Raw genomic sequence first — 17,819 nt, forward strand, 5'->3', positions numbered from 1 at the left:
AATGGGAGATATTAAAAAGCCCTGCTGCCACTGACCCCGCGAGTAACGCTACACTCGTGCTACTGCATTCCGGGCTACGCCATCAGCCCTTACCTGTCACACAAATCACTGCATGTACTGTACATCATGAATTAATAGTCTCTGACATAATCCATCCAAACTACACTACCATGTTGTTCACATTATTCTTTCCAGCCTGTACATTTAACCAGTTCTTACATTTGGGGTTAAAGGACCAGTGAAAAGCTGATTCAAGAGTTGAGTCATTACTTTCCAACTCTTGTATGTTTTCCTAAAACAAAGATACGTTGTAGTTCTCACACTTCACGCTAAACAAAAGCTGCTCTGCCCCATTTCCAGTGTTTATGCTAAGCTAAGCTAAGCAGCTGCTACATATTTAATGGACGGGCAGAGCATATCAATCTAACTCTTGGTAAGGAAGCACAAAAGCATACTTTATTTCCCAAAATGGGAATTGCCCCTTCTTCTCATTGTCAACAAATCCAGTGCAAACAACAAACAGCAATAAATTCGTCCAACTAATAAGTAATGTGTGAGTGTATCCAAAGCTACGTCTTCATTCCTCTGTGCCACAGAGCTTCATTGTTGTCCCACAACTATTAAAAACGCATCAGTGAGTGGTACTGCTGCACTGTTTCTTCATGACAACAAAGGAGGGCTCTGTAGTTTATTTTTCAGTCAGTCACATATACACACCATCCTGTTATAAAAACTCAGCAACACAAAAAATGGATTAATCCTCAGCTGAAAATACCCCCCCGCCCCCAACAACACATGATTTCTTCCATGTTTGGTCAAAAGTATTGTATCCAGCTGTTCTCTGAGATTCTTTACCCTTTTAAAAATTTCAATTTCAGATTTGCCATATAAATTATGACTACGGAGTCACTATCTGTCACAGACTGAGGTAACGGTGACGAAAGTATTGCAAAACTTGTGTGTTTGCAATGCCAGGAAAATGCTGTATTAAGTTCCTGCGAATGTAATCTAATGTAAACCGCATTGTTTGCAGCTAAAAAGAAAGATTACACAACAAATAATCCACAGCATGAGCGTTTAACCCTGCATGCTCTCCCTGTGTCTGCGTGGGTTCTCCCCACGGGTACTCCGGCTTCCTCCCACCGTCCAAAGACGTGCTGGTTAGGTTAATTGGTGATTCTAAACTGGCCGTAGGTGTGCATGTGAGTGTGAATGGCTGTCTGTCTCTCTGTGTCAGCCCTGCGATGGACTGGAGACCTGTCCAGGGTGTACCCCGTCCCTCGGCCAATGGCAGCTGGGATAGGCTCCAGCCCTTCCGCGACCCTCCAGAGGAGCGGAGAGGCTGGAAGCAGTTACAGAAAATGAAAGAATGAATGGACCGCAGGGACAGACGTAAAACTGATTAAGAAAGCACTGATGTTTTTTATGTCTTTGTGGAATAAGGAGCAATCTACAGATGTTGGATTCAATGTTAATCCGAACCAAACGTTTCCCACTGCTGAAGATGACCATTAAAAACATTTAACTGGGAAAATACGAGTTGACTTTTACTATGAAGTAATGACAGGCAATGCATTAAGTTTGTCGCTTATAACTACCATTCATAAAAAAACATGAGAACAGCCATAATGATCTGTTAGGTGAAGAGCTGCAGGCAGCAGGCAGCTCACCTTCGGTGTAATAACGGCCAATTACTGCTATACTTCTTTATTAAATTAGTTTATTTTGCTGTATATACTATTTATAACCTGTTTTTGAAGGTTAAGCTCATCAGAGGGAATAAATAGGTGCCACAGACATGTTTGGGAAGTCAGAAAGCATCGTAAAATTTAATGTTTTAGTCTTGGTAACACAAATTACCCTTAAACAGTATCTACAGCGACATACTCTACTGCATTAAGCAGTTACCTCATTATTTAGCAGAGACCCATTTGAAATAGTTCATTGTAAGAGGAGAAAGTCATTTTTGTTTCTAGCTCAGTTATGAAATGAGATTAAAAAAGATGCATGATGCACAGAGAGCACAGAGACGCCACTCTGAGCAGAGGCATCAGTGTAAGCGGCTTTGTCGCTACATTTTCATGCGTAACATGACTTAACCTACACTACCAATCTAAAGTATTATGACTGCATACAATTTTATGATGGACATCTGCAGCTGGAGGAAACGCTTTAAAATCTGGCCGCGTTAAAGCCTGATTAACCCGCTGTGATACAGGGATCCGTCGTCGCTCACTGTACACAAACAGATAAACGGGAGGATTAATAATATAGTATACCTTACAGCACGGATCGTATACGTGTCTGGAAACCAATTCAGACGTCCAATAAAGCTGAAGAGAAATAGTATTATTCCTGTTGTTCAGAGGCGTGCACAGAAAGAATTTCAACAGAGGCTCCAAATGTTCCAAGAGCGAAGGGAACACAGAACTGTTAAAGAGCAAAGAGGCAAAGGGAGTGGAAAAGTACAAAAAAGGAGTATTTGTTCAGATAAAGTTGCTTGATACAGACAGTTTATGTACTTGCTGAACGCCAACAAAGAGACAGCAACAGGTCAAAGAAGACAAGTTGGGTATAGACACTACATGCTGTTCAAACAACAGGTTGTTTTTGTCAGCGCAGGCAAACTGAGCAGGGTATTATGTGGACACGTCTTCTACAGGTGCTGTGAATTGACTTTTCCTTCACAAGTAAGGAGGCGATCTTTCCCATGTGGTTTTAATTCAGCCCAAACCTTTTCCCAGTTTGTGCTCCCCGCGCGGTCGTCATTCTTACATTTCAGGTTTTTGCATTGTGATTACAGCCGCGACTTTTTTTCAAAGATAAATACAGAGCGCTCTCTATAAACTTGCCAACACTTCATGCTGTTTTGAAGATTCCCAGATTCCAAAGAGCCTCTCTTGTTTTGCTGTTATGAAAAATAGACCATCTGGTGTAGAATAAATTTTAACTAATTTCACAAGTTGAAGCTCCACTCCGAGCAGTTCCTCACATCTGCGTCTCAAACGGAGTGATCTGCGCAGAAGTCTAAACTCTGTACGCATGAGGGACACAAGCTGGACCAATGTGAGCACCTACAGCATAATATGCCGCCACTTAGCAATCCACTTCAGTGAGGTCATTTGAGTTCTGGTTCGCCCTTTAGCTTGCCACTGTGGTATAATCTTTACAACAATAAAATGTCTCCAAGAACGCTTACAAATACTTGTCTTACAGATGTTTAAATTGCTTCCCTTAGGCTAGACTGAACGAATGGCATGTGGCAACAAGGCATGTGACTCACAGCGACAAAAACAAACATCCAGCAACCCAGCCAGCGTTTTTAACCGTGTTTTAAAGCAGCGATACACTGCATTGTATAATTTATTTGAAGTCACGTTTTCTCCCTTTTGCCTCCGTTTGGGTCACCACCAACTCCTGTGGAAAACATCTCGCTCAGTGGGTGCCAAATCTCACCACTGTGGGATAAATAAAGGATTATCCAGTCTTAATTATCTTATCTTAATGGCCACTGCTGGGCAACCAGCAGAAATCACCTGAGCGTTTCATTGATAACAGCTGCCAGAAAACAAAATTATAGAGAGATGTGAGACTGAACCAATATTGTGCATTTGCAGGGGGTTCTAAAACGAAATAAGTCTAACAAAAAATATGACAACAGAGAGGAGCTGCACAAAAGCGAAGCCATATATGCAAGATGTGAAACTAGAGGAAAAATATTGTGGAAACACCATAAATCTCTGGGGGAAAAAAAAATGTTTTGTGAACAGTTTTGAAAGAGAAACGCCTCAAAATGAACTGATATTGAATTGAATCAAATCAGTTCAGGAAATCAGTAGCAACACCCAGCTCTAAACAACACTAAGCTGTAGATGCTAAAATAAGAACACCAAGCAGACCCAATTCATTTCATAGATGGAATTTGACAAAGTTTTATTGACAAATTAAATGTAAATTAGTCCGCTTTAAAGCTCTTTGAACGACGTGCCTATATAGAGAAGCTAGCTAGACCCAAAAACGCTGCCTCGCTGTGGCTGGATTTGTTTCTCGTTCCGCTTCCCCATTTTCTTGTCTCAGATTTAGACTGCATTAACTGCGGGACAAAACGTCATTTCACAACCATTTTTTCCGCACAATGTGAAGATGAAACCAAACTGTAAAAATCTGTGTTTTATTTTCGGGGACGCTATAACCGAATCCTGGCCATCCTTTTCATCTACCGGCGGCTGTTTTGTGGAAATCTACTGAAAGGTGAACACCGAGAAACATCTTAAGCAAACAAATATGCTCGCTGCACATCACATAGCTCCAAGTGTTTCAATGTAAAGGCATCAAGGACGCCTCTCATGTGAGCAGGGTTTAAGGTAGAGGTGACACACTTAAGTGCAGCACCAAGAGGCTTCATAGAGCCTTAGATTACAAAACTGCCTGTTCTCTCTCTGCTGTGATTTCATAAGAGGCTTTGAGAGATATATCACCCAGAGTACATCTGCGTGTGTTGTGATGTTACAACATTGCTCTGATCCACAAGTCTGAGGGCAACGGCACTTGTCATTATGGCATGTCATTCAGCACAGGGAAGAATCCTGTTTGTAAACAAAGCCATGGCAACCGTGAGACTAACAGTCTCTCACGCTCTCTCTCGCAAGTTTACACTCCCACACGCAAAACACTAGCAAGCACACACACACACACACACAAACACACACTCATAGAGTACATATACACACAGCTTATTCTAAACTAGTCCCCATCTTGTCATCTGCCTGGATATGACCCAGAAATACAGCCACTGGAACAAATAGGCCACTGTCATATTAATCTCCACCTCTGTAAATTGATGGGAATATAATTTGGCGCGTTCGGGGCGAGCCACGTCTCCCCGCTTCCCCATTCTTCTCCCTCTGCGTATCCGTATCAGCGATAACCTGACCTCCCCTCCGCCGAATCCCTTGTCTTCCTTCGTTTCCCACGGCGAGCGGCGAGTGAAACATAACGCGGCCCGACGAGAAATACCTCGCACCCTGTAGTTTGCGCGCTCGATTCGGGGAGACGTAAACAGGTGAAGGAGAGAAGCTAAGCAGGGAGAAAGTGTGCGCATTCACATGCAGATATTCTCGGCTAAAAGCTTTGAACGGCGGAGTCTGACTGAAATTACAGAGATTCTGTAATTGCAGCTTCAGATAAAGCGCGGCACTTGGCAGGTAGAGTAAGAGTCTGCAGAGATGTGCCCTCATTTCTGCACCGACGCGGCGCTTGCATGTGCGTATGTGTGCGAGTCCGTTTAAGCATTCAAGCGTGCCCGGGTGTGTGTTTGCTTGTGTGTCAGACGAGGCCGGCGAAGCATTTGGAAGTGTGTGTGTGTGTGTGTGTGTGTGTGCATAAGCGTGCAAGAATGGGGAATAAGTTTGAAGGGTTAATTAGCGTGCTGCCTTAACAGTGTGCGGTGACAGGAAGACAAGACGGCCTGTCCTTGCCAAAATCACCTCTACACAAACTGCTACACACATAAAACACACGCACATATAACACAAGACGAGGACATATACTCTTTCTGCGCCCCCCCCCCGTTCGATACCTCGGTGCCCGTTTGAAGCTCACACACACACACACAGACACACAGACACACACACGCCTAAGTCGGCAAAGCCAAATCAGTTTTCCCGTTGCTACAGCAACAGCATACTTTTATGTCAACTGCAACCTTGTTACTATGGAGATATGTATACAAGAGAAACTCTGTGCCGTTGTAGTCAAGGGCCAGATGACAGCATAGCGTGAGGGTGTGTGCGCAGAAACACACACATGGATACACACACTATATCCTCTTCATCCTTCATCCATTTTATTTTTACACACACACACACATATGCGCGCGCACACACTCGGTGTAAGAGTTCAGATTCACACGCTGGTCAAGGAAAAGCATAAAGAGCTCTCATATCCTCCAGTATAATCTCAGTCAGCTAAACACGCAAAGCCAGCATTGATCCTCGCTGTTTGTCCCCCACCACCCCCAACACCCTCGGGCAAGATGAAATCTAAAGTCTGCTGGCATCTGTGTTATTAAATCCTCCAGTATTAATTTAGCACTAATTGAGTGAGGGATTCATTCCCCATTTACCCTGAGTCTTTAATGGAGCGAAATCTGGATGGGAAAGCCGGTATAAAAGACTGTATCAAGACTTAAATCAAAAGCGAAACGCTGTTCCCACTGGGGAAGCGCAGAACGTCAGAGTGAAAGAGAACTATGAAAGCAGAGATCATCAACTATTGATAAGGCTGAATCTGGTACAGCTGTAGACAAAATACAGAATATGTTTGACTTCAAGTTGGATATGCCTGCAAACCGCTGATAACTGTCTGGCTGTGAAATAAATAACCACACATGATAGGCTGAATAATGGGGCTGAATTCACAGCGTGGCTGGAGGGTTATTTTAAAATAAGGGTCCACTGGTACTCCTCTAGGGGCCAGTGCTCCGTACAAGGGGGCATGAATGATACCGTCAAAGCTGTAACCACGAGTTCGTGACAATAAAATGACGTCAGAACAAATATTAGGCATACTGTTTCATGAATGAGTTAAACCTTTTCTTTCTCCGTGGCCTCAAATATTTCGCCTAATAAGTTCAGTTTCCTCATGCACTACACTGGCCCGACAACGCGCGCATTCTAGAAATTTGAGGGACTAGACAATTACGTGCCCAAGGTACCAATGTAACACAGTCTTTGAAGTGTCATTTGTCAGAGTTATTCGGCTCTAAAAGTGTTAGTAATGAGAGCCCATGGGTTAGTCCAGGAGTTTCTGACTCGCTCGTTTGTGAGGCTCCGCCACCGTCAAGGAAAGAAATTCCTAGGGAGCGAAAATGAGTTCACGGCGTCTCCCGACGTCTCGCAGCGGGGAGAAAATGTGTCAAACATTCAAAAATTTACGGCTGTCACCGGTGACGGACTCAAAAAGACTGGCAAACAAAAAGCCTGACAGGAGCAAGCGTCAGCCTGCTGCTCTCGCACCTAACTGTGGGTTTTACTTATTACTGCGTCACAAGTTTCACTTACGGGAGAAAAGGATTGAGCGAAGCAGCAGGGGTTAATGATACAGTGCCGGCAAGACGAGTGTAAAGTGATTACTATCCTCAAAAGGACGGCGAAAACTTGGGGTTATAATCAGTGTCTGTATTCGCATCAATACGGCACTGCCTGAGAAAACGGCTTCAGTGCTGGGATGCCTAACGCCGTTTGATAATTATCCTCAAAGGGGGTTTTTACATCTACGATTTGTATTAGCATTTAAAATATATTTAGTGATATCTGCCACTGATCTCCAGTTTGGCTACTGAGCTAACATTAGTTGACACAGAGCTGCTTCGAGGCTGAATATTCCTGGTAAGAATAATCTAAAGGTATGGATGTGACATTGTAAAAAGTACACAAACTTGCTTGCAGAGGTTTTTCTGATTATGTCCAGGAAAAGGATCAATCAGTATTAAAAAAAACAAAAAAAAACGCAGGGTAAATTTGAATACTACTTCATTACTCCAGGAGTATTGCTAATCAATACCCAGGGCTTCGCTTCGAGAGAAGTAAATGTTATTTCTGTACCTGGCTGCGGTCTTTGTCCACCTTCTTGAAGCACTTGTTGAGAGACAGATTGTGGCGCACAGAGTTCTTCCAGCCTGTGGGGGCGCTTGCAAAGTAAGGGAAGTGCTCCAGAATCCAGCCGTAGATATCCTTCACTGGAAGTCGTTTGTTAGGCGCGTCCTCGATGGCCATGAAGATCAGGCAGCTGAAGGAGTACGGGGGTTTCCGGTTGGCCCCCGCCGCCAAGTCGTACGCCGAGTGTGCGTCCCCGAGCAGGGGGTCGTCCGGGGAGGGAGACGAGGAGGATGGTGAGCGGGGGTGCTGGCCGTCGGGGTCCTGCAGGGGGGAGACGCTACGCAGGCCGGAGTGGCTGAAGCTGTTGAGGAGGTCGGTGCTCTCGTGGAGCCAGGAGAGGCTGGTGAGCTCTTCGTCCTCGGCCTTGGAGAAGGAGGCGGACAGGGAAAGGGAGAGGTCAGCCGCCTCGGCCTCGGACGCTGCTGTGGCGGCATCTCCCTGCCGGTACGGCGGGCTCATGCCCTGCGAGGCACTGGCTGCACTACTGGGGCTCTGGGCCTTCTTACTGGGGGGCATGGTGGGTCCCATCCAGCCCAGGGCTCACTCCTGGAGATGAGGACAGCAGAGAGAGAAGGAAAGAGAGAGAGAGAGAAGGGGAAGAGAAAACAAACATGGTCAGCTTGTGAAACTTAGTCAATTCCTCACATAAAGCCTTTTTTATGAAAGGGTTAAAGGGTGGAGACACGCAACACGATTTTGACCACATTCCTAATTAGGCTGGTTTAGATCTGAGGGGGGAAAGTATACATCATCATTTTTCTCTGGGGCTTTTTCTCCAGATCTGACTGGTACGGCAAATTTAGTGCTTCACTGGTTGAGGAAATCTTGCCTTGTACAACTACCCTCTAATTACTAGCGTACCAGCAAAGTATTGACATTACACAGGGCTGCTGTCATAACACATGAATACTCTCAGAGGTCTAATGGTACGGGGTCGCGGGGACCATGCCGGTGATTTAACATCCCTACAGCAGGAGAAAATGTAATTGTCAAGGGTGGCGCGATAAATGAGTGCAGACAAAACTAACTCCTGGATCTGCGACATTAGCCAGACTCGGTTCCACAGCGGGGAAAAAAATCTGTGACCAGAGATGATCGCGGCCCGGGGAAAATTTGTCAAGGAAAGAAAGAAACAAATTAGAGCGCGAGTTCAAATCCATCCACATTCTAATCAGGCCGTTGTTTCTGCTAACATAAGAGCAATGCTGTGCTCGTTACATGCAGGCAGAGCGCGGTAATTGAAGGGGGAACGGGTCTGAGTATCACACCACAATCAGGAGGCTCACAACCGGGTCCTTTGATTGTCCTCTAGCACAGACAGCTGTGGGAAGGACCCGAGGCAAGCAGTTCCAGCCAAATGCAATCTCCTCCACTCACTCTGAACATGTTTCAGGATCTAGACACACACGTGCACACCTGCTAGGATGCACGCTGGCTCGCACGTACGTACGCGGAAGTAGAAATCTAAATTTGCATGCAAAAAGTCAGGGCTCGTGCATGTGCTCAAGCTGGGGTGCAAAAAGGCTGCGAAGCTAAAAAGCAGGAACACACATGAAGACGTGGACGTGACAGCACATAACACAGTAGAGAGCGGCACCATTAGGACACGAGGATTAAGTGTAGATATGTTCTGGCTGGCCCCTGTGTGGTACGATCCCTCTCTAATCCAAGGTGATCATCGGCCGATCTGTCCCCTCACTCTGCGTGATTGACTGACAGCTGTCACCCATGGCAACCCGCTGCGCCGTGACAACTGTCAGATCGCTACAGCTCCGGCTGCCATGTCACCATGGCAACAGAGCAAAACAAGTCATCTCCCCTCTCATTCTGCCGTGTTTTTTTTTTTCTTTTCCCCCCTCTGTGTCGGCTGCTCTTCCACCTATCTCCTTGTCTCCCTCTTTTCACTTTTCTAACAGCACAGATAACTCTGCTTAGCAGCGTTGATAGGCTGTAGTGGAAGGACTGGGCTAAATATAGAACGGTGATGTATAGCTGCTGCGCTGTTGCTCCGCGTATAGTTGGCCAGCCTATAGTCACCTCGCCGCTCCATCCGACTGTCTCCACGGCGCAGGAAAACACTTGGCGGAGCTGAATCTCTTTGATCTCCTCTTCCTCCCTCTCCCTCGTCCCTTCGCTTCTCGCACCGTCTGACGGCACGCGCGCTCATTCAACAAGCTGTACCTGTCTTGAGGTACAGCGATGTTGCACCAATATTGACATTGAGCATAATGAATTCAAATTGTCCCGGCGACGGCGGCGCCGCAGCTGAAAATAGGGAGCCTATAATCAAAGGAATGGGCGAGGTGGAGAGGGTGTTTGACAGGCTCTTCAAGGTGTGCGCGAGCCTGCTTGTGCGTGTGTTTGACAGGCATGTCACGCTACGTGCGCGCGCGTGTTTGTCTTGAGAAGGAAGAAAGGGCATTGTAGTGACATTGTTCCTAGCAGGAGTCCACTGGAATGCAGAGATGGCTCTGATGCTCTCTTTCTCTCTATCTACTCTTCCTCCTCCTTGTTATGTTACCATAGCGGCAAGGGGGCCATGAAACATTACGGCTGACAGTAAAGTCATCTCATTTTACTGTTGCTATGACAACAAACTCCTCACTGTTGGTTGGGGCCACTGCGAGCTGCCGCCCAAGCCTCGTGCCTTACTGTGTGTGTGTGTGTGTGTGTATGAGTGGATGCCGATGTGTGTGTGTGTGTGTGTGTGTGTGCCACCACGTCTCCCGTGGGCTCTCATAAAGCTTAACACACTTGCTCAGCTCTAAACAAACTTTCATGCAACTTCTACCACGGCCCCTCAGGACCAACTGCTAAAGGACAAAGGCAGATATCGCTCAAGTTCAGACTAAATGACGCTTGCTGTGAGTGCACGTGTGTGTGTATGTGTGTGTTTGTGTGTGTGTGTGTGTGTGTGTGTGTGCTACAAGCATCCTCACATTTGTCTGACAGATGGGACTGTGCTATTCTCTCTGTCTTCTTCATTCTCTGGATCTCTTTTGTGTTTGCATGCTTTGTTTTGATTTGTGTTCGTCTCTGTTTGGCATGTCCACATTTGGCTTAGCGTGTGCGTGTGTTTTTTTTTTTCCGTCTGTGTGTGTGTGTGTGTGTGTGTGTACGCACTGGGCTATAAGTACATTGTCTAACTATCGCTCTGCTACATTCTTTATATAAGTGTCTGTGCATATTGATACGATTTATAGCAGCTGAAGCCCGCGCAGTGTGCCTGTTCTCACTGTGACCCCAGCACCACACTGGTTCTGTTTGCACTCTGCACCCTGATAATATGGACTTTGAAAGAGACCATACAATTAGAATAAGCGACTTTCTCCATCGCCGAACATTTAGTGGTCGGAGGTGCACTTAAGTCAGATTGTTGCTATTATCACGCTGCCGTGAATATAGATTTCACACAAGTCTGGCAGGTAACAATGGCTGGAAATGGCTGTGTTGAACATTCAGACTGCTTCAGACTCCACAGATAAAACATAGCCCTGATATTCGGTCGTATTATTATACACGGTAATATGGACATTAAAAAATATGAATCGGGACGTTCTGACAATCACTGAACTGTTTACAGCATCAGTTAGGCAAAAATATAATTTTTGTCGCTTGAGCACATCAAATATGAACATTTGCTTCTATTTTTTTAGATTCATAACTATTCTAAATTGGGTTTTATCAATTATTCCGCGCATGCTCAGTAGGATCCACGCACAGCATCTCTTCATCGTGGAACAACAGCTGTTTAAAGCTTAGAAGGCTTCGAACTGAAACTTACATATATTGTCTCAAAGTTACTGATGAAAAATGAACAACTGACTCCATTAGGTGTAGCTACCTAGCATGCAAGGTTTTATTATGGCTACCAAATGGGCAACTGTAGCAATTCATCTTCACATGGTCTGATTGCGATATTCTGTTAATATGTCTAGCAAGTTGAGTCATCAGCTGATCAATGTATATGAGTAAAATAACCCAAACTAAATAACCTAAATACAGTAACCACTAGATTAATCTCCACTGCTCAAAAATGGGAACGCACATTTGCTTTGAACGCATACAGCACTTGACATCATTCAAAACTACAGCAGTAATGTGATTACTCTGAGGTATGCTTTTAGATTAAAATATAGTGGTTTACAATTGCCTCCAAACGTTCACTTCTTGCCCGACTGTGTTGTGTAAATGTAAAATTTCCAGAGTTACAGAAGCGTACACATCACTTTTTCATGATTTATTCGACCTTTGAGCTTGTGCAGTTTGCCCAGTTGCCATGGCAATAAATCTGTTGAAATGTGTTCAGCGGCTCTTGTGATTTTATCCATAATACCCCGCTTTGGCTTGTAAGTGAAAGGAATAGTTTGATGTTTTTGGGAAAACATTTATTTACGTTCTTGTAGAGAGTCGATGAGCATAGGCAGTCAGCTCAGTGGAGGGTGAACGCTTTGCTTGGCGCGCGGTGAAGACGCAGGGAGTGATGTCCCAGGGATAAAACTACAAAAAAGCTATTTAACCAGCCACTACCAGTAGAAACTTTATGCACGTATGTACAGACAGTTTTGGGTCAAGTGAATTTGGATGCCAGGTGAACACCCTTGCACCCTCGTGTCATTGCTTTGGGGTGGGGGTGCCTGGTCTGGTCTAGGTGGATGGTGCATGTCTAAGTAACATCCACATGAACGCCAGGTCCAAAAGTTTCCCAGCAGAACACTGTATTGTCACAAGATGATCAATGTCACTTACGTCTCCTGTCAGTGGTTTTAATGTTGAGGCTGATTGTTGGATACGGATGGATATAATCATAATACCAAACTCCAAACTTTAGCATTAGCTTAACTTAGCAACTGCGTGAGGTCTTGATCTGACAGGGATACATTTGAAAGCTCTGGAAAAACTGCTGAGGAGTTTGGACAGATTTGCCAAATAACTATTTTCCAAGTAAAGAGTGAGCCCTCAGGCTTATTTATAGTACAGAATTAAGAGACAAAACTCACAAATCATAAAAACATCTTTTCTATCTTCAGATTCCTTTTAATTTTAGTCCATTTTTTTGAAGCAGACAAATCTCCAACCCAATTTCAACCCTGTCTTCTAAATAAAGTCTTCCAAAAAGCTAAATCTGTTCTAACTTTATTTTTGGAGCAATTGCCAGGGCTCGGTTCTCTCCGACTGTCTGAAAATATTGACAGACCCAAAGGTCTCCTTCCTCAGTCCGCTGTTTGTTTCCAGCTGTACATGAAACCTCAGCTACCAATGTGTGCGCCACTAAAAGGCAAAACAGCTTTTTAAAATCAATACGCTGCTGTTTATTGTCACGTCTGTAGAAAGATGAAGGAGGAGGGCTGGCCGCTGTTTTAATTTCGAGAGTTAATAGAGCATCACTTAACATGATCAGATCACAGATAAAATAGAGAGGCAATCTACCATTCAGTTTTTAAACGAGAGCTTTGATTTTTTTAAGATGACCAAAACTGATGAGAGAAAGGGAGAAAATATGTTCACTTTGAAAACGGTGTGACCTCCGTGCGACACGGCTGACCTCTGGCCAGCTCCGACTCTCTGAAGCCTTTGTAGCCAGAGACAGAGGCCACCAGTGTTTACACGGGCGGGATGAGGTTAACAAACCCCTCTGAGAGCGGAGAGGGTGTAAACTAATTCATGTGCTCCAATTGACAGCGTAATCATCTTACGCTGTATTCATGCTCTCGCAGATACTTGTCCAATTCACATGCCGCATTTACGTAATCCTCAGAAGATCTCCCTTCCCTGCTGGCAGCTCTTTCTGTCTGACTTGCGGGCGTTTTTTTGTGTGCCGAAGCCAAAAGCAACATTTCAATAATGTCCTTCATTTCACTGTCTTACACCGGGGTCTGCTGCGATATTAGCCAATCCGCCTCTCAGCGAAATCCCCAAGTCCTCAAATTACAGAACCCCCAAAACCACATCAGTGCAGAAATATTAATATAAAACCAAGATAGGCTTATGACGTGCTGTCAGCAGCTCATTTGTGCTCTGCTCCGGGCCTCGGCAGACTGTAGCAACTATAACAACTTTGTCAGTTTGATCGGAGCTCGAGACATATGTTGCATGTCACTTCCTCCCGCTTCTCGCTTTCCTGTCAGTCTCCACTGCGTTTGCCCCAATAAAGCCAGCGCCATGAAAATAATCCCTCCCCTACCCCAGAATGGAGTAGTAATAGTAGTGTAGCAGATAGCAGCAAAGAATGGGATAGCGGCTGGTAGCAGTTATTACTTTGCAGAGGGGTGAGCTGAACCTTGTGGCTCCTCTGGCCACAGTGATAAAGCAGAGAGTCAGATGCACCGAGGCAAAACTAATCTGGAGTTTTGATGACAAAAGGACGACCTTTATCCCTCCTACACATACGCCGGACAGATGGAAGGAGAGAGGAAGACCAACAGAGAGAAGGAGAAAATGAGTAGTCTGGAAAAATAATAACTTCTGCTACATATATGTCAACACCGGTTCCAGGAAGTCTTGTGATGTTCTCCATTTTCGACCCGTGAAATCAGTTCCCCCACCCTCCGTATTCCCCGCTTTTCCCTGACGACAAATATCAGGGTTCCAGAGGGCTCTAAGGAAGCAGAGCCAGACCAATCACATCCTATAAGGTCTGACTGTGTCTTCCTTTTATGTCATCTACTGCAGCCAAGAGTTATGGAATAGAGGTCAGGGGTCAGGGCGTCCCTGAGGACTGCTCCTGACCCCTCTGTCCTAGCTGCTGCTCTCAGCTGCCTGGCAACTAACACAGTTGCACACACACATGCGGGGCACACTTAAAACACTCACACTGAAGCATCACTTGATTGGCTTATACTTGCAAAGCAGGCGCTGAAAAACAAAATAACTGATCTCTTGATTTATAAAATTTACAAAACGTCACCCTTTTTTCTTCCACAAATCCGCTATTGACTTCTTTTAATATTTAAGTTCATTTTAATAATTTTCGAAATTTAGTTCACAGATTTAACAGATTCAGGGTGACAAGCGCCATTACAGGGGAGAGTGAAAAGGAAGTGGTTCAAAAATTCACCTTTTGTGCATTCGTGCATTAGCTGACACTGAAAATCAAAGCCTTTTTAAGGGGCACTTCAGCTGTGCAGTTACGGAAACTGTGACATATGGGTGACGGTTTTACTCGCTTCTGTGTATTGTGCATGATATATTCCCCAGTCTTGTCATTTGTGGCTTTTGAGGACAAAATGTGAAAAAGCAAACCATGCGCAACATCTTACTCTAGCACGCTATTTTTATTATTAATTAGCAGGGCTGGGTATTGCTACCGATTTTGTGATTTGATTTGATTTATGGTGTCCCCGTAATATTTCCCCTGCAGTTGGCACATCTCTGTTTCTGTCCAGCTCTTCTCTGTCGGCATAATTCTCAAATCCAAAACGCCGCCCCGCGTCAGCTCTCAGGCCTGACGGTGCTGTGTGAGTCGGAGCTTCTATCATGTTTTTGATCTCCCTCACTCGTGTACTAATCTCGCTGTGTGGTCCCTCGGGACTGGTCATGTGAAACCAGTCTTGAGAGACAAATGCGCGAGACTGGTCTTGCAGGATTATTCTCGCGAGAACGCGGTGAGATTCCTAACGATAAGGATGCAGAAAATGGCTTGTATTTAAAAAAAAAAAAAAAAAAAACAATCGAAGAATTTTATGAATCAATATCTGATCATTAACAACAAGATAGATTCAAATCGGAAAACCAATTATAAACCCACTCCCACTAATTAGCACTAATCATGACTACAGCTACAACAGATGTGAGCGTCAATTACTGCAATTCATCCTGACGGGGAAATGACTAAATTCTGATCCAGTCTTATCTGGTAGATATCAGCGGTGATAAATCACGTACAAGTATTTCAGTATACACCGAAGGCAGTGAACCACACCATCCACCCCTAGAGCCGCGCTGCTGGCATGGCTTGAAATGTCAAGCATCCACTGGTTCCCGTCTTTCAAATGTGAGGATTTAGTGCGCTCCTGTTTAAGGTAATTGAGAACTGAACCTCCTTTTACTTTGGACAGTTGATCAGGGAAAAACAAGCAATTTCAAAATGTCACTCGGGGCTCTGTGAAATTGGGTTTTTACATTACATTTACTTATATATTTTTATATTTTACTATTGCCTATAACACTAGAATGATTAAGATATTAATGGATAATGAAAATAGCCATTAGTAGGAGCTCTACTATAATATATGCTGCCCTAAGTGCAAAAGTGAGCACTGTCAGAAAGTATATGGTATAAGAAACTAAATTATTGGAGCCTATGGCAAAAGAGGTCAAACCCCTTACTCTGCTCTCTTAATATTGTAGGTTTGAGCTCAGAGTCTGTTCTGCCAGAGGATTAAACATCATCCCCTCTGACTATTGGCAAACCAACTAAGCAGATAATAAGCACATAATATACAGTATATTTAAGAGAACGGAGCCCCAGAACTTTCAAGTTGAAAAATGATAGCAGGAAACACATCAATGGGGCCACTGGTAACGCTGCAAGAAAAACACCAGGCTGCTTTATTAAAGAAAGCTCAGAGAGGACACGTGTAATGTATGGTGCAAAAGGAAAAAAAAAGGAGAAAAGGAAAAAAGTCAAATATTGCCAGTGAATAATTCAAGACGACACAAACAAACACGCAGCCTCCGTCCTCCAAAGTAGGCTAACCAACAAAGCAAACAGACATTTGCATCAGGCAAACACAGAGTAAGTTTGGTATGATTCATCAGCAGCCAACGATCATGAAGTCACGCTCCCCATCTTTCTCTGAGGATGCCAAACAGTCAGACATACACACACACACGCAGACACACAAAAGCAAACTGAGGTTAGGAATGTGGACGCTTGAAGGTGACGTGTGTGTGTGTGTGTGCAGCCTGGAGGTCCCGTGGTGGAGCGTGTATGTGTGTGTGGTGGACTGACTGCGACAGTCGGGTCAAGCTTAAAAAAAGCCCAGGCCCAAGGCCCTAGACTTCCATGGTAATGGCCGTGACACACCACGGGCCCACATGCAATCACACGTTTGTGCACGCTCACTCAGCTACTCAGTCGGGCGCTCGACTTTATTTTCTCACACACTTGGTGCCACTATTCGGCGTGCCCTCCTGGTGTGGCACTCAACATGTTATCTATGTGTTATGTGTTATGTATGGGAAAATAACCGCGCCACTGATACTACTAGACGGCACAGTTGGGTTCCTTTTTTGGACACGGTCCAGATTTCTGAACTACCCGCAGGATTTTTGATAAGGGAAAGGGCCTTGCAGTCATCACTTCTTGTTGTTTCTTTATGAGCAAAGAGCAATTAACACACAAAACAGAAGGAATCTAATTTTTAACAGCCACTGATCTTTGCTTTTGTTGGTTAAAACCCTAAACATGCACAAAAGGCCCAAAAGAATATTTTGGGTGTAGTTTATTTGCACTTGCACAGCATGTTTGTAACAAAAAGAAACAGTGTCCTCTGAAACCAATCAACATTTTTAAGAAAACGTTGGGTTTTCTGGAGTTTAACAAGAAAAACAGACTGCGGAGTCACCTTGGGTTTTTGTAATGCTTTCACACTGTATCTTATTAGATACCAAGTACAATCAGAAATGTAAAAAACCAACCAACCAAACAAACAAACAAACATCAAGAAACAGTTACAGCATGCAAGGGTGCTTTCACATCTAAGTTGTTATTCTAAAACCCGGAGTGTTTCATTGCTAGGTCGGTGCGCTTGTGTTAGTGTGAACACGGCGATCTCACTCCGTTCTTGAACAAATCAATTGAGCTGAATACCAGTTGGAGAGGGAGGTCTCAGCCCACTTGCAGTCTTTCTCCACAGCAACTCATTTGCAGTGGGAACACACGTTGCCACAGACAGATACAACTACCATTTCTAAGTTTATTAGTAGATAACCAAGCAGGTTACCCAATGCATCTTAGGAAGACAAACTGTCAGGGGGAACAGCAGTGTGCAGTAGCCAGACAGACTACTATCTTGGTTACAATCATACAACCAAGCACGTCTCTGATACTGAACCTGTTTGACCAGAAGGAAATGGTAATGGTCTTACCTACAGGTACTCAAAGCTCTTCACAGTCACAATGACACACACATATTCACACACCAGCGCCAGGCACTG

The 17,819-nt window shown here is 44.6% G+C and overlaps 1 protein-coding gene across 1 annotated transcript in view; it reads right to left on the reverse strand.

Annotated features, from left to right (window-relative positions):
- ches1 (checkpoint suppressor 1) overlaps window positions 1-17,819 on the reverse strand; it is a 59,944-nt gene that overhangs the window by 23,744 nt on the left and 18,381 nt on the right. Inside the window, exon 2 of the mRNA XM_084560104.1 lies at window positions 7,605-8,204. Within this exon, the coding sequence (XP_084416230.1) occupies window positions 7,605-8,186 (582 nt within the window). The 5' untranslated portion in view covers window positions 8,187-8,204. The remainder of the gene's footprint in view (window positions 1-7,604; window positions 8,205-17,819) is intronic.

The sequence above is a fragment of the Chelon labrosus genome (assembly GCF_963514085.1).
Source record: "Chelon labrosus genome assembly, chromosome: 14".
Classification (NCBI taxonomy): Eukaryota; Metazoa; Chordata; class Actinopteri; order Mugiliformes; family Mugilidae; genus Chelon; species Chelon labrosus.